Raw genomic sequence first — 27,481 nt, 5'->3', positions numbered from 1 at the left:
TCCATCTCTAACTTTTCTAACTTTTAATGAAGGGTGAAACATTAACCCGTGTTTGCTCTCTGCACTTGCTGAGCAGCTCCAGCAGTCTCTGTCTTCATTTTCGGGCCGGTATTTCCCTTTCGGGCCAGTGTTTGTGCATCAGGCTGGGGGTCGGGCTCCTACTCCTGCTCCGGGACTGTTTCCTCACACACCATCGCTGTTGACACCCGGAGTGAATGGACGTTAAATCTCCGACTGCCAGTTGCATTCCCCAGACTGGAGCAGAAGGGACTCCGGTCACCCCGACTCCCAAGGGACCTCTAACCCGGGAGGCGCTGACCCGGAAGCTGCGCTCTGCGTCTCGTCTCCGTGGTAACCCGGCGGCGCCGCGGCCTGGGGCCATTGCGGCCGATGTTGCCTCAGGAAATCAGCGCGTCCCCCGGAGCCGGAGGAGGAGGGTCGGACCCCCGCACGTCTGCCACAGGTGGGTGGCCCGAAGCGGAGCCGGGGTGGGGTTGCACCGAGTCGGGGAGGGGGTGGTGGTGGTTACACTGTCGGGCGGGGTGGGGTGGGGTGTGGTGCTCAGGGCAGGGTACTTACACTGTCTCGGTGGGGGTGTGGGTGGGGAGGTGTGTGCGGGGGTTGGGAGTGTGGGTGGGTGTTCAGGGCAGGGTGCTTACACTGGGTGTGGGTGAGGGGTGCTCAGGGCGGGGTGGTTACACTGAGTCTGGGTGGGGGTGGTGCTTAGGGTGGGGTGTTTACACTGTTTGTGGGGTGGGGGTGTGTGGGGGGTTCAGGGTGGTGGAGCAGCAGCAAGTGCAGGGCAGAGGATGCATCAGGATTCAGTGGAATGGAGAGAGGTGTGGAAGAGGAAAAGGAGTGGGGAGGGGGCCTGGGTAGAGCAGGAGGTCTGGGGTAGAGAGGTAGGAAGGAGATCCAGGATTTGGGAATGAAAAGGAGGTCTGAGGTAGAGAGGGGTTGTGGAATAGAGGAGGAGGTTTGGAGTAGAGAGGGGTTGTGGGTTAGCGGAGGAGGTCTGGGGTAAAGATGTGGGAAGGGGATGAGAAGGAGATCCAAGACAAAGGGGATCTGAGTTAGAGATAGGATGAAAGAGATGGGGTGGGGTGGTGGAAGGGTGCTTTTCTACTCATAGAAAAGCAGCAAACTCTGTCCCAGTCCTCGCCCCCACCATCCCAGGAAACATTATGGTGAACATGCATTTCCTTCCTTAGTTAGAATACTAGACATGCACTACATTACAAGTGTGATCTAATTTAGAGCCTAACGTAATTTGTGGTAAGATTACTTTATGGTAAAATTCTCTTCCAATAAAGGCTAACATGGCTAGCCTGCTTGCTGTACTTGCATTTTAACTTTCAGTGATCTGTGGACAAGGACACTCAGCTCCCTCTGATAGCAACATCTTTCAACGTCTCACCATTTAAAAGTTTTCTTTTATTTTTAACAAAACAGATGATGTCATATTGTTCCACCTTGTATTCCATCTGCCATGTCCTCTCCTTTCCTCATAGCCTTTCTTTCTCTTTGGAGCCTCATTGCATCCTCTTTACAACCCACTCCAATACATTTTTTAACCGATGTTCATTTCTTTCAGTTTCTCATTCCCTGTAGACCTGTTGTACTCCACTATTTCCAGGAGGTTTTTTGTGTCAATATGCCATGAAGACAGACATGAAATATTTGTTTAATTAGTCTGCCCTTTCCCTTGTACGATAATATGGACTCTTGACCTCACAATCTACCTCGTTGTGACCTTGCACCTTGCTGTCTACCTCCCCTGCGCTTTCTCTGTATGTATAAACACTTCATTCTGCACTCTGTTATTGATTTTACTTTGTACTACCTCAATGCACTGTTTTAATGAATTGATCTGTATGGATGGTATGCAAGGCAAATTTTTCACTGTATCTCAGTACATGTCTCAATAATAAATCAATTTACCAATTTATTTCCCAATATAATTTCTGTCTCAGTCTGCAATGAACCTACATTAACCTTTACTTGTCTTTTGCTTATCAATCTTATGCACAAAATATCATATCTATAATAGCTTTTACGTTCTGTTTTATGTTTCTCAAATTATTATCCTTTGTATTTTACTTTCACTTTCCCTAACAAATTTTGACCCTCCTTTGTTGAATTCTGAATTTTTGCCTATCCCCAGGCTTACTGCTCCTTTTGACAAGATTATAAGCTTTTTCCTTTGATCTAATACTATATTTAACTTCCATGTTAGCAACAGCTGCACCACTTTTCCTGTTGGATCTTTGTGCCTTGAAGGGAAGTATATTTGTTGTGAACATATATCTCTTCAAATAGAAGCCTTGCTTGCTTTCTGTCATGCCTTTATTACTGTTTTCCAATCTCCTATAGCTAATTCATGCTTCATAACTTTGTAGTTTGCTTTGTTTAGCTTTAAGACCCTGGTCAAATCATTGGTTTGTCCACAATTAGGATGTTTACCCAGAACTTGGAGATTCCATCTATTTTTGATGTACTAAAACATTTAGCACTAGGACCAAAAACTTAAGAAATTGGACAAAATCCAGTGTGAGACAGCATTAAGATTGTTTACAGCCAGCAGCAAGCACTAAACCGGTGCATGAATAATTCCTACTGAGATCTCCCTCAAGTTTGTACAGCAAAGTATTGGGAGCTGTACTATCATTAGAGAAGAGCATCAGCCCTTACAGGCACTTACCTAATTCAGTCCCAAACAGCATGAAGCATTATTGCTTTGATGGAAGAGTCAGTGGCAGCAGTGCAGAGAGTGACAGCTCCCACATCGATTCAAAGAGACATGCAAGACCTGGTCAATAAAATGCATGCAGCACGGAGGTCCTGTGTCCCTGGAGAGCTAGGAGACACATTAGGCCCACAATAAGAAGAGCTTGGAGGGAGTTGGCTACAGGAAACTCCTCCAGGAGTGAAAATCTCCATACAATATACATAAAGAAATGTTAATGTTCTCATGAGACAGGTCATGGTGATCTGTGCACATGGGAGTGGAGTTCTCACAAGAAAGTATTGAGAGATCTGAGTTCCTTAAGCAAAGGACCATTCATTGGGCAGTAGAGAGATGTTATAACAAGCCATTTAACCGATTGGAATAGAGATTCATACATTTGTGTATTATAATCTGTGAAGGGAGACCTGCAGAACAGGATGTGGGAGATTTTGTGCATCATCTAGGCTCCCCTCTGCTTGATGTTTAATATACAAAGTTGGTAGTAGCAACGAAATGCAGAGCAGGTCATATGACTGCATTGCAGACCAGGATTTTAAAGGCAAATTAGGAGAAGCATTTCTCTATCTCTGCCTAAGGTAATCCGTTTATGCCTATGCTTCCAGTGTTTCCTCTGTTCATCTTGGAGATGATGAACAGGGATATCTTTCCGGTGGTCTTCTTGTTCCTCCTCCAGATCCTCTTGTTGCAGCTGCTCTTCAGACTCCGCCTCATGGGTCTGGGTCTCTGTGTTCTTCCTCATGCACTACAGACTCATCTCCCTCAGTGTTAAGGAGACACATATGCTTCCCAGAAACATGACATTCACTATGAGGAGATTCCTCTTGTGGTCCATAACAGTTGCACATTGAGGCAGTGGAAATCTTTCCTGTTGATGAAAAAGTCCAAGTTCTTCATGGGAGCCCTTTTAAGCACAAGAGAGGAGTTAATATCTGCTTACACTCGTTGGAAGCAGGAAGGTTGGCAGATCTCAGTCCCCAAGATGCCACTAGCTCCTTGTTGAAATCAAATGAGATGAAATCATTGAGAAACAAAGGACTGTAGATGCTGGAATCTAGATGAAAAACATTATGATGCTGGAGGAACTCAGCAGGCCAGGCAGCATCCGTGGAGAAAAGCAGGTGGTCAATGTTTCAGGTCAGGACCCTTCTTCAGGACTGAAGATAGGGAAAGGGGAACCCAATATATAGGAGGGAAAAGCAGAGCAGTGATAGGTGGACAAAAGAGGGGAGGCAGGGTGGACTCAAGGGGGTGATAGGTAGATGCAGGTAAGAGATAGTGATAGGCAGGTGCGGGGGAGGAGGGGAGAGCAGATCCACTAGGGGATGGGTCAAAGGTAAGGAGAGAAAGGGGGGAAAAAGGTAGAAAAGAAGGGGCTAGGAAAGGGAAGAAGAGAAGAAGTATGGTGGAGGGGGGCAGGTTGTGGGGAAGGGGGGGTGAGGTTACTTAAAGTGGGAGAATTCAATGTTCATGCCATTAGGCTGTACGGTTCCAAGACGGAAAATGAGGTGCTGTTCCTCCAGTTTGTGCTTGGAATTCTACTGGCAGTGGAGGAGGCAGAGGACTGACATAGCAGTGACAGTGTGGGAGGGGGAGGTCATGGTTACGGACAGAGCGCAGGTGTTCTGCAAAATGGTCACCTAGTGTGTGTTTGGTCCCACCAATGTAGAGGAGGCCACACTTGGAGCATTGAATGCAGTAGATGATATTAAGGGAGGTGCAGGTGAATCTCTATCTTACCTGAAAGGACTGTTTGGGTCCCTGGATGGAGCTGATGGAAGTGGTGTAGGGGCAGGTGTTGCATCTATGGCAGGGGCAGTGGATAGTTCCCAGGATGGGTGGGGGGAGGGGGCGGAGGAGTGAACTAGGGAATCATGGAGAGAGCAGTCCCTGCAAAAGGCGGAAAGAGGTGGGGAGGGGAAGGTATGCTTGGTGGTGGGGTCCCATTGGAAATGGCAGAAGTGGCGGAGAATGATGTGTTGGCTACGTAGGCTGGTGGGATGAAATGTGAGGACAAGGGCGATCCTATCTCTATTGGGTCTGTGAGGGGTGGGGGTGAGAGCAGAGGTGCGGGAAATGGCAGAGATATGGATGTGAGCTCTCTTGACCACAGTCGGGGAAGCACTGGTTAGAAGAGAAGTTGGACATCTCGGATGTCCTGGAGTGGAAAGCCTCATCGTGGGAGCAGATGCGACAGAGGCAGAGAAATTGGGAAAGAGGGATAGCACCCTTGTAAGAGATCCTGTAATTGAGGTAGCTGTTGACATCAGTGGGTTTGTAGAAGATGTCAGTGGATAAGGAATCTCCTGAAATGGAGATGGAAAGATCGAGGAAGGAGAGACGGGTGTCAGAGACAGTCCAAGTGAATTGGAGAGCAGGGTGAAAATTAATGGCAAGATTTATGAAACTGTCGAGTTCTGCACGGGTACAAGAGGTGGCACCAATGCAGCCGTTGATATAGCAGAGAAAGAGTTGAGGAATGGGGCCAGAGTAGGCTTGGAACAGAGACTGCTCAGTGTAGCCAACGAAGAGGCAGGCATAGCTGGGGCCCATGCGAGTGCCCATGGCTACGACCTTGGTTTTCAAAGACATGAAGCAGTCACATTTCTAAACAGAAAGCTGACACAGGTTGAAATTGTGTTGTTTCCTTTATTTAGTACTGTAACTTTGAATCAATTTAATTAGGTGAATCTGATTACAACTGTTCCACTGCATATTTACTGTATTGCTAAATAAACCAACTTACTGATTCATATGAGGATTTGTGTTTTCTCACTCTGTTTGTGGAAAGATTGCCAATATACATGAGAACTTGTGCATAAGTCAGAAATGATTCAGGGTCACAAGGGCACTGCTGCTACACCCAGAGGTTATGCTATTGTGCATGTAGATAAAGGACAGTGTGAGTCAATTCCCATAAAAGTAAGGCACGCAAATCATTTATGGGAGTGGCTGATCTCACTGAGTCCCAAAAGAGATGTGTGAGAAGTCATAAACTTGTACCACCGCCCAAGATTAAAGAATTACAACTTGATTAGTAACGTTTAAGTAAACTACCCCAATGAACCTTTGCCCTGAGTTAAGAAAAAAAGTAATGCACTTTTTGGAAAGAATTATACAATTTCACTAACATTGCTTAATTTTTTTTTCAGATTTATGAAGTTATCTCACCTCACTTTCTCAACATGTCACGAGTAGCTCCCTTGAGAAGAACTGTAACTGACTTAGTTAATAGGAATCAAGATCAGGCACTCAATACAACTATATATATTTTGAGAGAATTAGGCCCTGTTGGATTTCTTCTTAAAGAAGAAGGCATAGCTAAATGCTTTAAAGTAAGTATAAGATAATCAACAAGAATTCTCCTGTTTTTATTTGGAATTGGTTCAGTAAGTTAACTTTTATTATTTTAACTTGTCTGCATTTCTCAGATGACATTTAGAGCATCATTTGATGTTTTTTTATAATTTTTAACTGAATACTACAGAACTTGAGCCATTTTCCATTAATTGCACCTATCATTGTGAATGATATCAAAATCTTCCTCAGATTTGTCGCATCCTCTTCTTTTTCTTTCGCTAAAAACATTCAGGAATATAATGAAACCAGGACAGTAGTTAGTGGTACTTCATTCTATTTCTGTTCTCTGTTCCGTTATTCATCCTGTTCAAAGAACGGAGGGCATAGAATATATTCAGGGTGGCTTTGTATTCACATGGTGAAGACCTTTGGAACTTCCTATTGGTGGTAGTTAATAAGAACATGGATTTTACACATGCATGCTGCAAAAATATATGTAATTCTGCAAACTCAGTTCTTCAGAATTTTGATTTTAATCATTGGTTTGAACTCTCATATTCCCCTTGTTATCTATAGCTTCATGGAGAAGCTGCTGGATTTGCCATCTCAACTTGATCAACAAGTTGTCTTTGCTTAATCTGAAGTAGAAGTTCACTGAAATTGTTCACATGGGGTCAATCTAATCAAAAGTTATCAATGAAGTGAAAAATAGACAAGTTTTATGAAGGTCAACCCATCACTGTTGAAATATAATTGAAATATTTGTACTGGATATTTTGATTCTTCCAAGAGACATGAATGGCTGTGAGTGGATAAACTGGATAGAATTGCAAGGAACTTTACAGCTCAAAAGCAGCCCCTTTATGTTCTGTGTGAACCTCCTATTTTACTTTATTCACTCTTTTAACTTCCTTTCTTCTCCATATAATTATCCAGAAATTGCAAAATTAGTATTGCTTTCAATCATTTCATTTGGTTGAGAGTTCCACATTCTCACCAATGTTGGTTTAAACAAAATAAAATGCATTCACAGTCTGAAATCTGTAATAAATGTCAAATGTGGGAAATGTACAAAATGGCCACAACACATAACAAACAATTGAGAAAGTAAGGAAAAATAATTGATGGGTGTAATTGGAGTACCCAATTTTTCTCTATTTAAAGTAATATCTGAGGAAATTGTTATTTGAACTTTAATGTCACTGAAATAATAAGTCAGGGTTTGTAACAATGTGATCACTGTCTTAGAAGTAAAGAGAAAAAGATCTGTATTAGTAAAGCTGTATGTGAACAGACATAGTACTGTGTATATTTAGGAATAAGGAGATTCATTAATTTCTCCTACTTTTGTTTTCTGGAAGGTAAATATAGGAAATCCTCACAATTGCAGCTGTTCCACATTTCTCAAAGAAAATGACCTCTGCAAACACATCTGCTGGTGAATTTATTTTCTTGTATCGTCTCCAATTCATGGAACACCTTTCTGAATTTAAAGCCTTGAGTAGTCAATAAGAATACATCTTGAATAAAACTAATGTGATTTACTCTCTGGTATATAAGTATATTACTATCAAATAAAAAGCTACACTGTTAAACAGGAAACTGCTAAGCTGGACCATCATTCACGAAGTCTGTGGCACTTTAGGCTAAGTTCTCAGTTCACTGTATGGTGTGTCGCTCTGAAGTCTGAAAAACAATGGGAAATGGTTCACCCATGTGCATCTTCAGAAAAACCCAGCCCTTACTAATTGGCCCTTTGGAGGAAAATTAGTTTTGTTTAATTAGTGAAAGGTATTGAAAGGACCAACACAAAAATGTTCATGTTTATATGCTTTATGGAGGAGAAAGTCATTAAAATCTCAGTAAATTGGCACAAAAGGATCCTGAAACATTTAATCATTTCGACCAAACAATAAAACAGAAAAAAATCTACAATCTGAATACATTGAAAACCAGAAATACTTCTGTAGATAATATTTGTTTTAACCCAGGCTTGTGACATTGGCACTTAATTTGATTTGCAGATTTGAAAATATATCTCTTTTCAATTCTTATTCCAAATCTACTGTTTTATTTTTGAAACTGGTTCTCATTGTATCTATGTCGATAAATAATTAGGTAAATTACGATGCATTATAATTAAACACAAAGGAAAGTTTATTGAAGAGGAAAGTGCTTTCAGTAGAAATTATGTTGCTTTTTTTCCTGCCCTGCCATTGTGGGCTTTGTATCTCATCAGGGAGCTGCTCTTCTGCATGGGTTTGATCAGCATTTTTTTCTCTTCCTGTATCTAATTTGAAAGTATCTGAGCCAGGAAACCCAGGACTAATTGAGCACTGATGTGTATTTGGCCAGTCCTGAATTTTCCCAGCATAGGCACCTCCCAATCTGCATGCAGGAAAGGAAAGGATATCAATCACTTTTCTTTCCAAAAGACACACTGAGAGTTGCACAGCTAATATCTGAGCTGCTTCTTAATGAGAGGGCAAATTCGAAATGAGTCTCCATAAGACAAGAAAGTAAAATATCAATGTCTCTTAGGTAATTAGATAATAATAACCATTAAGTGGGGGGGGGGGAGTAATTTATATTTTAAGCACTCCCTTTGAACCTTTCTTTTAACAAACTTAAGGTCTCAAAGTGTATTAAGTAAGTTAATGAAAACATCATTAGTTGAAAATTGTACTTTTGTGCGATTTATCCAGTGAATAGATGGCATTACAGACTGGCCAGCAATCTCTAGGTTTAGTCTCTAGTTTATGTCAAGTTATCTGATCTTAGATAGAATGGTAGTAAGTTTCTGACATTGGCCTCATTCTCCTGTGTCAAAGAAAGATAAATTACTTGTGTTTTCTCCTCCATACTGTTTATCGTAGATCAACTGCTGCAGTGAAATATCCTGCCAACATGTGTCATTAAAGTTCAAGAATAAATAAGGATCAGGCAAATAGTGCACCATAGTATCAAGAATACTTTGAATTATTCTCGAAAAAGAAGGAGAAAATAGAACACTGTGGTTGTTTTGAAACTGACATTTTAGTATTTTCAGAGATATTTCACTTCTTCCAAACAGGGTTTTGTTAAAGAAGTTCAGACTACCACGTGATCATGAATGTAAGTGCGTAATTTATTTCTTCATTTAAAGAATTAAAGATTTTTGCCCTTTACCTAGGTTTACGTTTAACCATTTTGGAATATTCTTAATGTATCCTTGCAAGTCAAAGTAAATGGAACACATTAGGACTGTAAAGCATAATCCAATAACATTCAGTTTAAAATAGATTCTTGTATTGAGTTAAACTATGAGTAGATTTCATCTACAATAGTTGCTAATAAACTGCCTTAGCAAAAGATCTTTAATGATATCCTTGCACCCTTTAATCACTTTCCTTGCTGTTTAGCAGTGAGGACATTATTGCATCTTGCTGGTGCTTCGTCAATTATCATTTTGCAAAAAATAATTCCGCCAAGGTGAGCCTGCTGCAGATGCAACATACTTGTAATATACTGCAGGATTACGTCCTATGAATTAACTTTTTCTGACAAAAAAATCAAACATAAAGAGTGGTATAGAATTCCTTTGCATTACTGCTATGTCCCACATTTACATTTAAAGAGTGGCTTGGAATATCATACAGTTTTTAGCTTTGTACTACCAAAAACTATTTGAGTGGATTTGGAGCCTGCATTATAATTTTATCTGCAATGTTTTCATTATAATTAAATCTCAAGAAATACTAACTCAAGGGCAAGACTTAGTAAGTGCTTTTGTTTAACATGACTGTTTCTAAGCATATTATTCAATGTTGTAAGAGGTGCCATTTGGTCATCAAATATAAATCTGGTTAATAAATGCAAACAAAATAACTGCACCATATATATATAGGGTGTGTGCATTTGATTGAATCTTGAAATGTCCCTTTCGTACCCCAGGCTATAAAAAGTCAAGTGTTATCAATATCTCAGAGGAGGGTTTGTTAGGAGTCTTACAATTAGAATCACTACACCTAAAAACTATACAATTAAAATTACTAAATTAATTGTACAGAACTCTTCTATGATCTCCTGAATTGATCGACATAATTCTGCAGCTTAGTTCTTAATTTATTGAATATGTGACTTACTTATTGGAATTTCCTTTATTGTAATTGAAAAATTAATACAATAAAAATAAGTTTTAAAGTATTCTTACAAGGCTAGATCCACTGTTAGTTCTTCTGGTAAATCAACCTAGGTTCAGCTTCCTTGCAGTGTGGACCACATTTGTGTAAACTGGGGCAGTTATAGTAAAGCCACCACTGAGTTCAGTGATTGAGCTTGGAAGAGATAATAAACTGGGATTCTTGTTGTTACGTCTATCTAGTGGCAGGTGCAGTAAAGTATGATGAATGGTTATTCATCAAGGGCAACTTTGCATTCTATCGTCAGATAGCCAGCTTCCAATTAATGCCAATCGTGGCACATGAAGAAGAATGCCATTTATAAGGAACTGCCAGTGCCAGTAAAACAGTACTACAACACATCTGACATAAAAACCATACATGCTGGAAGACTTAGTCAGACAGGCAGCTTTTGTGGAGAGGAAAACAGAGTTAACATTTCAGAGCAATAAACTTCTATCACATTGAAATGTTAGAAAGTTTTTCAACCACAACTTAAGTCAATAGGGGAGACAAATGGAAAGGTGAATAAACTAATTTTACAATTAGTTCTATTTATAATACAATTGTACATTATTCCAAACAAACCGATGAACAGATAATGTAGAAACTTTGTACTAATTTTATAATTACGAGGAACTTAGTACAGGAAAATATTTCTACATTAATTGTAAATGAGAATTTCCATGAATTTTGGAATGACTCTGTAATTTCTGGGATTGCATTCCTTTCAGGTGCCTTCCAACTTGGCCTTGTGGACCGAGAAATTGAAATATTACTGAACAATCTTCACACAGACGAAACAATACAGCTTCCCAATAGAAATTCTAAGATAAAGCAGAATGTTGAAGAAGCAGTTGGAGTAGTGCTTCAGAAGGAAATTTATCCTGAGGATGTCTGTCCTATTTGCCAGGAAGAGCTATTGAAAACGAAACAGCCTGTGACATATTGCAGGTCAGACTTGTGCTTGTTGAACTGTTAAATTATGGGTTTGAACAAAAGGTCAGAATAAAAATGAAACTGTTCTGCAAAAACTGCAAAATAACTCAAATACTTTTTGATCATCATGGGGAAAATAAATATTTATATAGTTTTTTAAATTCAGATTACCAGAGGACAGATACCTTTATTTATCCATATTTATAATGGTCCACAGAACAGTCAATATGTTTTAATACTATTTATAATCAATGAAAGTATGCTTAGTCCATTAATTATTAGACCTATTAAAATATTTATTTAACATGACTTTATACATTTTCAAATTGTTTCTTTCAAACATCACTGTATTAATGTGTTAATGAAGCCACTCATTTCTACGCTTTCACATTCTGGCCCCAGTAATTATATTGGGCGAGTGAAACTACTTGACATCATCTGCTTCCACAACTTGACATCATCTGCTTCTAAAATAATAGGAGACCTCTAAGAAATTGTTTCTAAGAAATTGTTTCACAGTTGGTCTGTGAGTAAAACAATTATACTAAACGTGGAATGCTCCAGGTTTGATCCCTAGTCTGCAGTGGGCCTGTCTTTCTGTTGTGTGATGGTGCTTAGGTGCACCACAGCAAGTTCAATAGAATTGGCCTTGTATTCATTGGCTGAGGGTAATTGAAACATCCTTAATCCTGGTTCTTGATTGCTGACCACTTTCTCCCTTCATTATTAGAAATTTGTTGTGGTTGGAAATGGCCTGGGTTGAGATGTATCCATAATGCCTACCTCCTGCAATGCCTAATACTTGAAGAAATGTCATTTTGTTGAAATACTAAAAGCATATTTGTAGAAGAATGTTGCTATTATCATACCCTCCCTGAACATTACCACTAGAGTTTAATTTCAAAAATACAGTTCTAATTTCTAAACCATAATCTAATAGATTCAATTGGTTGATACTGACTTTGATCATTATCTGAAATTGATTAAGTGACTCGCTGTGGAGTCTGCATACTTAGTTAACACAAAGGGTACAGATTGGAGTTAAATCAAAACAGATTGTGGTTTAATAGATTCTATTCATGGAAGACTAGAAGACAATTGACCTCTAATTACTTGTATGAAATACTAAGTTAGTTGAAACTGGGGACAATGAGGAGAGAAAAATGATAATCAGATGATATAAAAACTTTATATAAAATTCTATAATTGCATGAAAAATTGTATAGGAAAATAATACTGCACTTGATAGCTTGGTTAAATTTCAAATTCATACATTTCAAATATAGCAGACTGAGTAAAAATGCTGTTGATCCTGCATAAATGCAGCCTGGCATGTTAGCTAATAGTCATCATGAGACCCTGACAATGCATGGAAGAACAAAATAATTTTATGCAACTTGCATGCAATATTAACCCTTAAAACTGTTTGAAGACCAATGCAAATCATGCTTTGTCATAATCTGCAAATACACATTGGGTTTCCAATTTTTGTTGAATTTTAAATAGTGGAAAAGAGTAAGGAGTTAACAGGAATGGCAGCTGGTAATAGAAATTAGAATTCATAGAAATTAGACATTTAATGGCATAGGCAGCCATCAAAACTAGTAAAATTTAAATTGAAAGGTTATTACAGCTGGCTGCATACAAAATTCAGTGTAGGACATATTTAGATGGTGTCACTACCCATTCCATCCATGATGCTGCACATAGTAATATGTTGTTCTACTTGTTCAGCATTAATGTACTGTGGGTGATCATGTTTCATTTAGAGTAAATGAAGATTGGTAAAATTTTAAACATAGCAATATCACTTTTATTTAGAAATATTAGAAATGTAGTAACTTTTTGTAGTTTAAAATTATTTAAAATAGGGCAGTTTTGAACCTTTTTTTTATCTCTTTGACTGAACAGGCCTAACCTATCAGCTTCCTGTTGCTAGTTGGAGTCAGAGTTTACCTGAAACTGAATAGTTCACAGCACTTTGAATTTTGGATTCCCTTTGTGATGCCTTGGCTCACACTTCTTCTGTCCCCACCAACTACGCCACTTTTATGGCAGTTTCCCTTGCAACCACAGGTGATGAAACACTTGTTCTTTCACCTCTTCTCTTCCCACCTTTCACAGACCCAAATAGTCTTTCCAGGTTAAGCAGCAATTCACTTGCACTTCTTCCAATCTAGTGTACTGTATTTGGTGTTCACAGTGTGGTCTCCTTTACATTGGAGAAAACAAACACAGATTGGGTGATCCCTTTGTGGAGCACCTGCATTCAGTCCACAGGGCTTACACTGAACTTCCTGCTGCCTGCCAATTTAATTCCCCATTCCACTCCCACTCTGGCCTATTGGTCTGTGGTCACCTGTAAGTATCATAGTGAAGCCCAACATAAGCTTGAAGAACAGCACCTCATCTTCTGCCTGGGCATGTTGCAGCTTTCTGGAGTTAATATTGAATTCTACAACTTCATGTAACTTAATTTCTCATTCTGCATCAGTCATCCATCTGTGATAATAGCTCAGCTTGTATTTTTTTTTCCTTCCTCTTTTTTTCCTCTCTGGAAGTGCAGGATATGTCCATCCTGACCTGCTCTGCATTTTGTAGCTCCCATTCTTTTGTCCATGTTCTCACTCTCTCTCCCATTCACTCATTGACCAGGTAATCTTGTTTAGAGTTTATACCCACAGTCATCATGGTTTTACCCTATCAGTAACACACCAATTCTCCACCCCCCTGAAGCTTTGCAAACTTTGTCAGTTCAGATGAAGGATATCTGACCTGAAGCATTAGCTATGTTTCTCTTCCCACAGATGTGGCCTGATTTGCTGAGTATTTCCAGCATTTTTTTGTTTTTTTTAAATTTTGGATAATTTGATGTCTTATTAAAAACAAAGACATTTACCTTCCTCCTGGCAGCACTGTGAGAATAACCACGCTTCTGAGTACTTCGGAGCAAAAATCAGCAAATGCTAGAAATCTGAAAAAACAAAAACTGCTGGGAACACTCAGCAGATCAGGTAGCATTAGTGGAGAGTGATCTAATATAGAAGCAGATGAATGAAGTAGAAAGAATGAAAAACTAAAAAATAGTGCTAGAACTGTGAGATGCTAAACACAAGAGAAACAATACAATGCAGGGACTGGAAAGCTGAAATAAACACAAAATGCCAGAAATGCTCATCAGTTCAGGTGGGATCTGTGGCGGTAGCAACAGAGTTAACATTGCAGGTTGATGAGCTTTCATCGGATCCTTTTTGGCCTTTTAATTCAGACTGAGATTGAATCCAATTTAGATCATCAGTTTTCAGTTAGATTCAAATCTGAGGCAAAGGCCAATGCTTATTGCTGTGGTCTTTCAGTCCAAGATATTATTTATTCTGAAGTAAGGACTTAGCAATTAGGAGTTGCTTCATACCTACTTTTAACTTTAAGTGAACATTCATTTCTTTCCTGTTTTAAATATTTTGGTTAATTTCTTATAGAGAGATTACCTACCTATTTGATATTTTGTCAAATATATTGCTTAAAGGTAACTATATATTTTACTCTCATACATAAGAAATAGGACCATGAATAGGCCACTCAACCCTGCTCCATAATTCATCAAGATCATGACAAATTTTCTACCTCAGTGCCATTTTTGTGCATTATCCCCATATATCTTATGATTCCTTAAGTATCCAGAAGTCCACCAACCTCTATTTTGAATGAACTCAATGACTGATTCCTACAGAGCCCTACTGGGTAGGGAATTCCAAAGATTCACCATTCACAGAGCAAAGAAATGCCCCTTATCTCAGTCTCAAATGAGGTCCTAAAACCCTTTAATTCTGAGATTAAGACCCCTGGTTCTAGGTTCCTTAGCCAGTGGGTAAATCCTCCCTGCATCCAGCTTGTCAAGCCCTTTAAGAATTTTGTAAGTCTCAGTAAGATCTCTCATTCTTCTAAGCTCTCAAGAATACAGGCCCAGTCTATTCAATCTCTCCTCATATAGCAAACTCACCATCCAAGGAACCAGTCTAGAGTACCTTTGCTGCACTACCTCAATACCTGCTTAGATAAGAAGAACGAAACTGTATACGATACGAGAGTGCCATTCCACCAAGGCCCTAAATAATTACAGAAAGACGTCCCTACTCCTGTATTCAAATTCCCTCACAATCAAGGTGAATATATCACTTGCTTTCCTAATCAACCTAATCACTTGTTGTATCTGCATTTTACCTTTCAGTGTATCATGTATATCTAGATTCCTTTGAACATAAACACTAACCTATCTCTCACCATTTAAAATATCTGCTTTTCTATTTCTTGCACCAATGGGGATGATCTCACATTTTTCAACATTCCATTCCATCTGCCTTGTTCTTACCTCCTCACTCAACTTGTCCTCATCCCCCTAAAACCCCTTTACATTCTCTTCCTAGTTTCCTGCAATAATTCTACCAGTCCTATTGAAGCTATTTTGATCTTGTCATCTACGAGCTCAAAATGAAAGTCTAGAGTTGTAAATTTCCCTTTTTCTACCTTCGTTGTAATCTTCAAGAGAAGCTTAATAACTTCTTCAAGGTATACAATATATGTATATAAGCTTGGGTCTCAAACAAAACTTTCAGATGGGATGTTGAACTAAGCTCCTGCTGTATTAATTCAAGTGAGCTTTGCAATACCACAGTTAATTGAGAAAGAGAATGGTGTTTTTCTGCTGTATTGGTTAATAGCTCCCTTAAAGCTAACTGGTCATTCATCTTATTAATCTGTGTGACTGCTTGTGCAGATTGTCTGCCAATGATTGCCAGAGTCACACAAGTTATTACATTAAAAAGTAATTCATTAGTCTAGGTTTTCTCAGCACATGAATACCTTTCCAAAAGTTAATTAGTGTAGACAAGTGATGTCTGTTGACTCTAGTTATATAATATATAGGGTTTAACCATTGCTTTTTTATTGTTGTTAAAAGCATGGGATCAGTAACTCCCATTGGTAGGTAACAGAAGGTCAGGAAACAAGTCTTAGACGGTGCAGTAGAAATTCTCTTAGAACTGGAGACTTAATGCAAGTTCAACTATAATACACATGGAACCAATGCAAAAAGTATCTATAACTTTACCTTGTCAACAAGATAGGAAAAAGAGATCACATAAACTGAATTCCATTTATAATTACCTCCCCTTCACTGATTTAAAGAGCCATCAGTATTTATAACTGTCAAGGAGCAGGGTGTCAACTGTGTAGCACTTAATGACATTGTTATTAATAGGGATTCTCATTTATTCTACTTTGTATGGAAGGGAATCCAGACCATAAGAAAAGCAAAATAACAATGGTAGAAGATATGGTCTTAAATCTACATTGTTGCAGTGTGGGTATGTAGTCTTCCTTAGCCTAACAGAATTACAAATACATCAGCAAGAGGAAAAACTGGAAGATAAAAATCTAGGCAATCATTCAATATCTACCAAAGCAAATACAGTGGATACTAGAAATCTGAAATAAAACACAAGTTACAATACTCAGCAGGTCAGGCAATAGCATGCTGGTGAAAGGTCATTGACCTGAAACATTAATATAATTTCCCCTGTCCATAGATGTTAACTGGCTGTCGAGTATCAGTTACATCACAGGCAGAGTTTCTATAATTGTTTTCTCTGATGTTAGATTCTATGCAGACTTATTACTTTAGTTAGGTTTTGCTATTGTGTTATGAGATCTATTTCAACAATGAGTAGACTGCCATCTAACACAGGTTTACATTTTCAATGTCTCATATAAATTCTAAGCCACAAGAACTCATTTTCTTCTAAGGTACTTCAGCAATAGGATCCATCAGATATATATTTACAAAGATACATGGTGCACTCTAGTGGCCATCACTGAGTACTACAAAAGATGGAGTTGATGTTTAATAATGGTGCTACATTCAAACTGTAAACATCTGATAATATTTGTTAAGTTTTGTGATTACATAACATGATAAAATTAATAAGACAAATATATTCAACTCTTGAATTTCTTATTTTGGTTTCCTATATTTTTGGTGCAAAATGTCTTTATTGAAATGTTTTTACTCTGATTTTCACAGAAACCAGTACAAAGGTAATGGGAGAAGCTACAACAACACACCTTTGTTTTTGTCAATTTTTGTAAAATGGAATGATGTCACACCTTTATATGTAGCTATCAATATTGCCTTAAGTAAATCACTGCTCACTTTCCTAAAAGGTGCTTTCATCTTAAGGCAATGTGTTGATTACCATTAATTTCACATTAATATACCAAATTGTATGCTATTTTTAGCATCTGTAGCACCATAGGCATTAAAGCCCTAACATTTTAAATGCTGGAAGCTGTGGCAGCAAACAATCTGCTGGAGGAACTCAGCAGGTCGAGCAGCATCTGTGGAAGGAAAGGAATTGTCGACATTTCGAGTCGAAACCCTGCATCAGGACTGAGAGTAGAGAGACGAGGTGGCCGGCATAAAGAGAAGGGGAATAGTGAAACAGGAGCCTGAGGTGGTTAGTGGACTGAGGAGGGGTGCAAGATGACAGGCAGGTTGCGCCAGGTAGGGGAGGGGAGTGAGGGTGGAGTTGGGAGACAGTGGCAGGTGAATGTGAGATGGAGGCAGACAACAAGCAAGAAAGAGGAAAAAAATGAGATGCAGATGGAGCAAGGTAGGGGGAGCAAAGTGTGAATGTTGGAGACAGCTGCTGGAGGGAGATAAGCAGGAACACAAAGAGCTACCAGTGCTGGACTCTGATGACGGGGACCCTTGGTGGGGAGATGAATGGCAGATAGATCCAGAGCCAGATAGGGGAGGGGCGGAAGCCTGTGGGTGAACTGTGTGTGTAGTAGGTGGATGGAACCAGGAGGAGGATGAAGATGGGTGATGGGGGCTGGGGCAGGGGGGTTTGAGGGAAAGAGCACAAAAATGGGAGGACCAGAGAATGATTGGAAGGAGAGAGAGGGGGGGAAAGGGGAAAAGAGGGAACGAACCCACTGGAGGTGAGGGTAACCTAAAATTGGAAAACTCTGTGTTCATGCCATTGGGTTGTAGACTACCTGGGCAGAATATAAGGTGTTGTTCCTCTGGTTTATGTTGGGCCTCACCCTGGTAGTGGAGAAGGCAGAGGATGGACAGGTCAGTGTGGGAATGGGAAGGGGAATTGAAGGGGGGTGGAAGCTGTGGTATTGGAAATAACAATTACTATGATCTATATCAACTATGTCAAAAATCCAAACAACAAACATAAATGTTTGAATCCTAGTGGTAAAATAGACAATTTAATTTGTGGGTACCCGTACTGTTCTTCATTATCACAGTGCTCAGTGTTACGGACTAGGTTACCATTGGTGAATGTCCCTTTAAGATAGAGCATAGTGGTGTGTATGTGTGTGTGTGTTGGCGTGATGACGACAACAGAAGATAAAGGACGTAATGATGTTTTTGAAGAAGTCAGTCAGAGGAGAGAGAGAGAGAGGGAGAAGAGAGCAAGAGACACCAGCCTGCTAGTTTCTTTATCGATGGATGAGAAACAATAACTGTGCCTGTCACTACAATCCACGTGTGGATTTAAGGAGTAATCCGGTGGAGTCCACTTTGTCATTAACCTGTAGAGGGAAACAGGTATTTGTGTGGATAGCCACGTCTCGGATGCTTTTCGTGGTGGCAGATACTTCAGAACAAAGCAGTGGAGTTTACTTTGTTGTTGACCTGTAGAGGGAAACAGGTATTTGTGTGGACGGCCACGTCTCGGATGCTCTTCGTGGTGGCAGATACTTCAGAACAAAGCAGTGGAGTTTACTTTGTTGTTGACCTGTAGAGGGAAACAGGTATTTGTGTGGACGGCCACGATTCGAGAGCCTTTCGGGGTGAGGCAGATGCGGTGGAGTAGTCACTGCTGAGTAAACACTGAGGTTTCATTTGGGTTCCAAAGTGGAACATTTGGATTTCGTAATTACTCTCTATTTTCTCTCTACGTCTACATTTTGTCTTCAGTCAACGGTGGTTGTTGAAGAAGTCTTTGCTCATGTTTCACCTTATGGCTTGCTGACTGGAACTTTAAGAACCATTCCTGGACTTGGAGTTTGGGAATTTGCCACACACACACTTCGAGTTTAGTTTTGGGGTTAATGTTTAAGATTTAACATTTTTACTTCTAACATTCTAACATTTTTACTTCTATTTTTCTTATTATCATAAGTAGCTATTAATAAAGTAGTTTTTAACACTGAATCATGACTCAGTGTGTTTCTTTTGTTGCTGGTACGTAATATCAGTCTAAACTTTGTTGCAAAGGGATAAAAGGTTGTGTTAATGGAGATGGTCTAATGGAAGCATAAACATTGGCATAAGCTATATTCTGGTGAAAGGTTATCAATCAGTCTGAAACATAACTCAGTTTCCTTCTGTACAGATGCTGAATATTTCCATCATTTTTTTGCTTTATTTCAGATTTCCAGCAATTGCAGTATTTTACTTTTGGCGTAAGTTAGGGGCTGAGTGATCAATGGCTGTGGAGCAGATTATTATTTAATTACATGAATGCACCTATTTGTTTTTGTTTTTTTGACCATAGATACACCTGTGGCAACAGTGTCCATATCAAATGCATGAAAATTTGGATAGAACACCAAACAAAGACTGAGAATGAAACCACCATTAAGTGTCCTCTGTGCAGGGAGGAATTTGCACCACTGAGTCTCCTTCAAGAAGAATTTAGAAACACCACTAAATTTACCATGGCAGCAGAAAGAGAAAGACTTGACAGACACCTTGGAATTCCTTGTAATAAATGTGGGATTTGTCCAATTCAGGGCAAATGCTATAGGTGAACAAATTGTTATTTTGTATTAGCAAGCGTCAATTACTGGATATAGCGCCTTGCTTTTTTTAAATTTGTATACCTCACCATCAGTTGTTTGCTTTATAATAGTCCTTAAAATATATCCAATGTAGATTAACAAGATGATGTTTGGTATGAGAAAGTAAAAATAAAAAATGGAAAAATTTGGGGCTTTTTCAGAGATCATAGAGTGAAAAGGAATCTACCAAATTAGATAGAAATCAGTGTTTCCAGTGATTGACTGGTTTTAAGTAAGGGATACAGATGCAAGATTATGTGCAGCAGATTTTCCCTGTTATAGGGGAAACATTTTTTTTAACTCAGTGGCTTGTGATGCTGTGGAATGTACTGCCAGAGTTACTGATTGAAGTGGAGAGCATGCCAGCATTTAGAAACAGGTTAAAGATAAATGAAGGAAAGCTGAACAATTGGATATGGCAAGTGATTGGAGACAAGAGATTAGACCACTTCTCTTGTAGAGCATAAACATTAAAGTAGATTGGTTGGACCAAGTGTTACATTTGTATTTTTAAATTTCAATGTAATTATTTTTGAATTTCTAAAATATTAGAGATAATTAAAGCCCCCTACTCTTCCATCCAAATATTGATAAATTTTAACATTGACAGTAGAAAAACAAGAATTAGGCTGCTGTGCAAAAAATAGTTCAAAGTTATTAGGCTCGCAGGCTTTAAGGGTTATGATGTGAAGTCAAGGGTGGCATCAGTAGTTGTGGGGAAGAGATTACTTGAAAGGAATGAGAGAAATGTGGGGGGAATAGTCATGAAGACTTTAATATGGATGGAAAATAAAGACTAGACAATCAAAACCACTTTTCAAATACAATACAGGGTATCCTAAAGGAGCTGATCTACGAATACAGAATTGATGTTGGATTTGTTTTCTGAAGTATTTTTACCCTTTAATAAGTTAATACAAATGTTGTTGTTCCTGTTTTCTCTCCTTATTTTCAAAAGATGTTTGAGCTGCCCTGATTTTCACCTTTGTCAAGAGTGTTTTCCATGTCTGAGCCACCCACAGCACGAGTTCACTTTTCGGGAGGTAATTCAGTTGCTTCTGTTAAAACATTTTAAGTACACATATTTATGGAGGAAAGAAAAATCTACGTGGAAAAAGCAGTAGTGGTAAAAACTTAAGTGGTGATAAGAGTGTTATGTAGGAAAACATCTGTTAGCAATTAGGGAATACATTAAGCAATGATAATATTAGGCAATTAGTCCAATGTTCTGGTTGGGAACAAATCTAGGCTTCAGCTATTTTGCCTTTTTGTCCAGGAAGTCACTCATTGAAAGACAAGATTATATATCAAGTGATTTGGAAATGAAACTTAATATACTTCCATAACATTTTAAGAAGGTTGAGGATTCTTTAATGAATAATAAGTACAACAAGTGCACCATATTCTCCATTAATGTTTTTCTAAATACCAGATATGAGAATATTTTTTTTAATATTAGAAGAGAAATCAACGATGGAGACCACTACAGAAAGTTTCCAGTGTGCCTTTACCACTAGCAGTAATCGATGATCTGATGAATAGAGATATTGTTGCCAGTGATTATGATCTACTTCTGCAGTTAGACAGGTAGGTGTTTTTCCAGCCACTCATGGCATTGTGGTCCAGGAAATGGATCAGGTAGCACTTGATTTTGTGTTGGGCAGTTCCATTTTAATTTTTAAAAATTAAGCATAGGGAAAAATGGGTCCTTTCTAAGTAAAACGCTTGCCCACCATGGTAGCTCTCCCTCAGGCCATCACTGCACCTCACTTCCAGTCTTGATCCTGTTTTCCCAATCTACAACTCCATCTTCCACCTGACCTTCTCCCAGTCAATCCCTATCACCAATTTCCATTCCAATCACCAACCCCCCCCCCCCCAACCTATCTCCTGCCCTCAAGCCCCAACTCCCATCCTAGCATCGATGACCCTAACTAGTCAAGGTCCCAATCATTCACACCCCAACCCTGTATCACCATTCCACCAGGTTATCTGATATAAACCGTGGCAGTTCAAAGAATATCATGCTTTCCACTGGGCCTTCTGTGCTCCAGAATTATGCAGAGCTGGGCCCTTGAGCAAAGTGTTTGTTGGCCTTCTGCATGCTGCCCATTTAACATACATTGTAAGAAATCTCTAACTTTAATCCACTAGAGGTAAAATAGGTTGATGTCATTTGAAGCAAACACAAAAGTTTTCACCTTTTTTTTGACACAAAGCCCAGGTGAACTGTCAAGACCCTTTTGTGCAAATCTGTATCAAGGCTTAAAAATGTAGAGATGACAGAATATGCCAGTTGATAGTCATAGAATCATGGAAACAGACCCATCGTCCCACAGAGTCCACGCCAACCATCAGTCACCCATTTACACCAACACTGCACTAATCTTACTTTATTCTCCTCAATCTTACCAGCCCCCCATCCCCCAAGATTCTACCAGTCACCTACATACTAGAGGCAAGTTACAATGGAATTAACCTACCAACCTGCACACCTTTGGGTCATGATGGTGTTAGGTGATCCAGAACTTGGTTGATCTCATGCAGAACGATGGCAGACTGACTCTCCAAAATGGAGTGGGATTCCTATCAATACAAAATTCAGAGATATAGAACACGTTACAGAAGCAATAGGGAAATCTGTTTTTTCCATATGTTCATCCATACCTGATTTGAGAGGATTGGATTTGAAAACCACAGCCATCTTGTGAAATTGAAACATTTGTTTCATTATAGCTAATGCATTAGTTGTACTTCATTGGATGCAAAACGAGTTCTTAAAAAGCACAACATATGGATGCAGATCTATTTGGTAATTTCACATTATTTAACTATCTCTGTAACAATATACTCTTTTCCCCATCTGTTCCAAGAAATAAATCTAGCACTGTGCCCGGACATATAGTACAGACTTTACCCACGATAATGGTGAAGGAGCGAAGCAAACTGCTTCTGCCTGGTCAGCAGTGCAGAGTCTGTCTAAAAGCATTCAGATTAAGGCAGGAAGTTCGATGTCTGCCTTGTCATCACAAGGTAAGGGTACCTTCCTAATTGCTAGGTAACTTCTATCATTGAACATTTGCAGAACATATTTGGCACATGTATGTACCATTCATTTGCCTGGCATCCATGCTCTTAAATACAAGGTTCAGAAATCAAGGGAACCAACTTAAGTAGAGCAAAGTGAGTACCATCAACTCTGTTCGTAACCCTATCGGAGTATCTGGAGTCAGGTCATTTACTTGCCATTGGTTTGGGTTTCCACCACACTGACGTGGGAAATAGAACAAAGATGGCCAATTTATCCCCAAACACTCTCTTCCATTCTTAGTTTAATGAATCTTCATAGCCACATCTGAACTTTGAGGCGTCATGTAGTACTGACTTTTCTAGACACGGCCTGATCATCCTCACATATGTAGGCCACTCATTAAGCATTTAAATGACACCTCTCTGTAACCTGAGATGGAGGACAATCAGAAGTCCATGGAGATGGAGGACAATCAGAAGTCCATGGCAAAGAAGGACTCTCAGAATTTCAGTTTCACAATGCTCAGCGATCGTGTGCGATTTAGTATTTCCTTTAGTGTTAGAAAATTATTAAATTACAGCCAGTACAAATGGACATGAATTCTTATCATAAATCTTGTGGAACAATTTTGATTGGTTTCATTTCTACAGTGTTTGGCTTGAATCTTGCATTAGTTTGCATTAATCTATCCTTGGATATGATTTTCCCAGTTTATAAACATTGGAAAGATAAGATATATTCAATACAGAGAATTTCTCGACTTCAGAGTGGAATTTCCTCTTGGTTCCTTCTCATTTTCAGATCCTCACTTTTTTTTAGAGAAGGCCCAATTTTCCAGTATCATTTCTGGTGGGCATCAAGCGTTTACTGAGACGGAAAATGTATGATGATGTTATGTATCATTATTATGTTGTGAGATCAGGCAATATTAGTATCCCTCAAAAAATTTACCGGGCAATAAACAGAAAGTTAAATTAATCATCAAAGAAACACATAAAAATCCAAATTGAGTATAGTCTTAGAATTGCTGAGAACTCTGCTTGATGCGTTTTCTGCACTGGACTTTTTGGAATCTTCACTCTTTAAACTGCTGGAGGGACAGCTCATCTTGACCTCCCTGCTTCCACATGATGAGGTGGTGAAATAGCACATTATTTAACTAATGACTGACAAGATATTTCAACATGCACATTCCATTAAATAATTAGTATTTTGATCACATGACAATTGTTGATCTCTAGCTCTCAACTTTATTTTGTAATAAAAATACAGTTAGCCACACCTGTCTGTCCTGGAATATTATCCAACACTTGAAATCCACCCTACAGGGAAAGGACGTCTTCATGTAATTATTCCTGGTCTTACAGATTTGTAGATGTTTAAACTGTACAGCACCACAATATTTCCCACATTCTCACTGAAAAGCTGCCAGGATTAGGTGGGAATGCAGCAGGAAATTGGGAAATACTTACATAAATCTTACTCGAGAATATTGCCTGTTCAGTCTTATTTGGCATTGGTCTTTAAAGTAAACTCATGGTTTCAAAGTGCTTGTATCTTTTTTTATAGTATTGTACTACCGGCAATGGAGTCAATATGAAACTTAACTATTGGTTAAATTATCTTATTTTCACTAGTTTCATAAAGAATGCATCGACCATTGGCTATTGCATGAGAGCAACTCTTGTCCAATTGATGGTCAAGTAATCTATAATCCATTAACTTGGAACGAAGGACCAAGCAGAAGCAAAAAGAAAGATTCAGCTACCAGTTCAGAGCATTCCAGGCCTCTAACCCAAATTGATCAACCTCAACTTCTCATTCCAGTAATTGGTTATAGTCCTTCACCAAAAAAAACAAGCAGCAACCAAGCCCATAGTCAGCAAAAACAAGGTCACTTTCAAAGAGGACATGGGACTCAGAATGCAGTAGGTTTCACAGAGGACTTCACTGTGAATGGTTTGAGTTACCTTCATTTCAAGGATGTAAAGAATGAAAAACATTTTGCTGCTGGAATGCTTCAGGAACCTTATTTTCCAAGTCTTTTACCTGATATACTTGATACAAGAAATAAAAATCATTCAATTCCAGTTGCAGTGAAATCAAAAAATTTCAGCAGCAGTCAAATAAAGAAGAGGGAGATAGGCATTAGTAGGACTCATTGTACTGGTCCGAGAAGTGCTCCTTTACTGCATCCAAACAGCGGTGGCAAGTCAGACTCAACAGAATTATCATCGCCAGAGAAGATTCTACACCTGGAAGTTTGTCCCCTTGAAAGCAGCAACACACGGAAGATCCAAAGCAGTGGCTTTAAAGGTGACATCAGAAAGCAAGGTGGAGTCCTTTCAAGAACAGTCAGGTATCCTCCTGTGAGTTCAGCAGCCGACAAAGTGACTCTTGTTATGGAGGGAATCTCAGTAAACACCAGGCTATAATCCATTCACCCATTTTAAGTGCAAGTTTATTAATACTTATAAAATTATTAGGAAAGTTTACTAGAAAATGTTTTAGATCACCAAATTACCAGTAATACCATTACATAAAACTATGAACAAATTACAGACAGTTTTACAAATTCACAGACACTGTAGGAGCCTCTTAAGTTACACAGATCTGTGAAATTTATCTCAATAGAGTATTTTAAATGATGACATTCACCTGTCTTTACAAAGTCTGGTTGTCCACAGATGATGGTCAACTATAAATCTGATGGATACAAGAGTTTAAATAAATGAGTGCAGATATTTACAGTGCATCCCTTAATTTTTGTTGTTTAGGAATTATATTCTTTCTTATGGGTGGAAGTGTAACTTGATTGGCTTTCTTTTACTTTGAATCAGGTGAACATGGGTAACTCATTCTGAGGTTTCTAATGAGCAATGTATTTTTCATGAAATAAAAAAAGTTAACAGTTAAAGAAATTAAGATTTTAAAATCTTCCTAACTTCTGCATTTTCTTCAGATGCATCAGCCTGATCTTCAACAACTACTGTATCATGTATTAATTAGTTAATAATGAAGGTGAGAGGTGTGAAATTGTGCATTTAAAATGAAGTGATAAGTAATATGTGTAAGTACATATAAAATCTTTTATTAAAATAAATCAACAGTGATTTTATGCAATTGTTCAATTATAACAATGTACGCAAATCAGCAGGTTGAAAATAATTAGTGTAAGGTAATTATTAAAACTCAAGTGTCGAGATGAAGAATGGTTCAGTGAAGATTCATTCACATCTGACTCATCTCTCAGAGACACGGCCACTGTCTGTAAGGAGTTTGTATGTTCTCCCCGTGTCTGCGTGGGTTTCCTCTGGGTGCTCTGGTTTCCTCCCACATTCCAAAACGGGTTAGGAAGTTGTGGGCATGCTATGTTGGCGCCGGAATCATGTCGACACTTGCGGGCTGCCCCCAGAACACACTACACAGAAGATGCATTTCACTGTGTGTTTCGATGTACATGTGACTCATAAAGATATCTTAAACTATTTAAAAACTGTTATTGATGAAAGTTTTGCAGTAGCTAATCTGCCACATGGATGTACTTTGTATCTGGGTAAAAGTATGACAGAGGCTTTTTGAGTCACATACTAAGATTCTTTTCCTTTATCATTAATTTCAAACAATTTCTTATGTTTTCATTAGTTTATGGTTATATAGCATATCCATGAACCTCACTCAACAGTAGATATTTTATTGTTCTATTCCAGACTATGTTTCTGCAGTCTTAAATCAGCCTAACTACACTATGGCATCCTCTTTTGGTTTCATTTTCTTCACTAAACTTCTACTCTGTCCCACACTGTTAATTTAAAAACGTTAAATGAATTTGCCAACTTTTCCCCATATAACTGTCAGGAACTTCAGCATTTCTGCACATGCGCACATGGTCTGCTATTCACCACTTTATACCTGGCACAGAGAGGGATTTGCCATTGACTTCAATGGAAGGTAACAGCTGGACTATAAGTATTCATTTAATTAGTTTTAATTGTTTGAGTTTGTTTCAATGTTTTGGATATTTTTTATTCAAGTTATCAAAAATTTAAAAGCTTTTAATAGCTTTTTTTTAAATTTGTGGATGTCTCTGGATGCTTTTGATCATCTGACACATTCAGAAACAGTCGGACTGCTTCAGGTATTTACTACCACTGATAATTCTGGGTGCATTGGTTCCTTTTTGTGGGTCGGCTTTGTTTGGTTCTACAAACCTCAAGGATGGCACAGTAGTGCAGCAAATACCTTCTGTCTTACACCTCCAATGACTAGGGTTCAATCTTAACCTCTGGTGCTGTCTATGTGGAGTTTGCATGTTCTTCTTGTGAGCATATGAGATTCCTGCGGGTGCTCTGATTTCCTCTCTTATCCCAAACTGTGCTGAATGGTAGATTATTTGTCTCCTGTAAAGGAGAGTTTGGGGGGACATTGATGAGCATATGATAGGGA

At 38.8% G+C, this 27,481-nt stretch overlaps 1 protein-coding gene across 1 annotated transcript; it reads left to right on the top strand.

Moving 5' to 3' along the window:
• On the top strand, nt 1-26,242 carry zswim2 (zinc finger, SWIM-type containing 2). Its single transcript, XM_052022014.1, has 10 exons — nt 1-463; nt 5,899-6,081; nt 7,408-7,484; nt 9,120-9,160; nt 10,941-11,160; nt 19,719-19,970; nt 20,963-21,047; nt 21,464-21,591; nt 22,878-23,037; nt 24,673-26,242. Exons 2-10 carry the CDS (start codon nt 5,932-5,934, stop codon nt 25,468-25,470), a joined length of 1,911 nt encoding a protein of 636 aa, XP_051877974.1. The 5' UTR covers nt 1-463; nt 5,899-5,931; the 3' UTR covers nt 25,471-26,242.
• The last annotated feature ends 1,239 nt before the right edge of the window (nt 26,243-27,481 follow it).

This window comes from Pristis pectinata, chromosome 1 (assembly GCF_009764475.1).
Source record: "Pristis pectinata isolate sPriPec2 chromosome 1, sPriPec2.1.pri, whole genome shotgun sequence".
NCBI classification, from domain to species: domain Eukaryota; kingdom Metazoa; phylum Chordata; class Chondrichthyes; order Rhinopristiformes; family Pristidae; genus Pristis; species Pristis pectinata.
The sequence above is the reverse complement of the archived record's forward strand: the minus strand, read 5'-3'. Positions and strand labels throughout refer to the sequence as shown.

Coding starts and splice junctions, on each gene's coding strand:
- zswim2 (XM_052022014.1), top strand. CDS start 5,932: ATGTCACGAGTAGCTCCCTTGAGAAGAACTGTAACTGACTTAGTTAAT. Junction 6,082..7,407: donor GCATAGCTAAATGCTTTAAA/GTAAGTATAAGA, acceptor GTTTTCTGGAAG/GTAAATATAGGAAATCCTCA. Junction 9,161..10,940: donor ACTACCACGTGATCATGAAT/GTAAGTGCGTAA, acceptor CATTCCTTTCAG/GTGCCTTCCAACTTGGCCTT.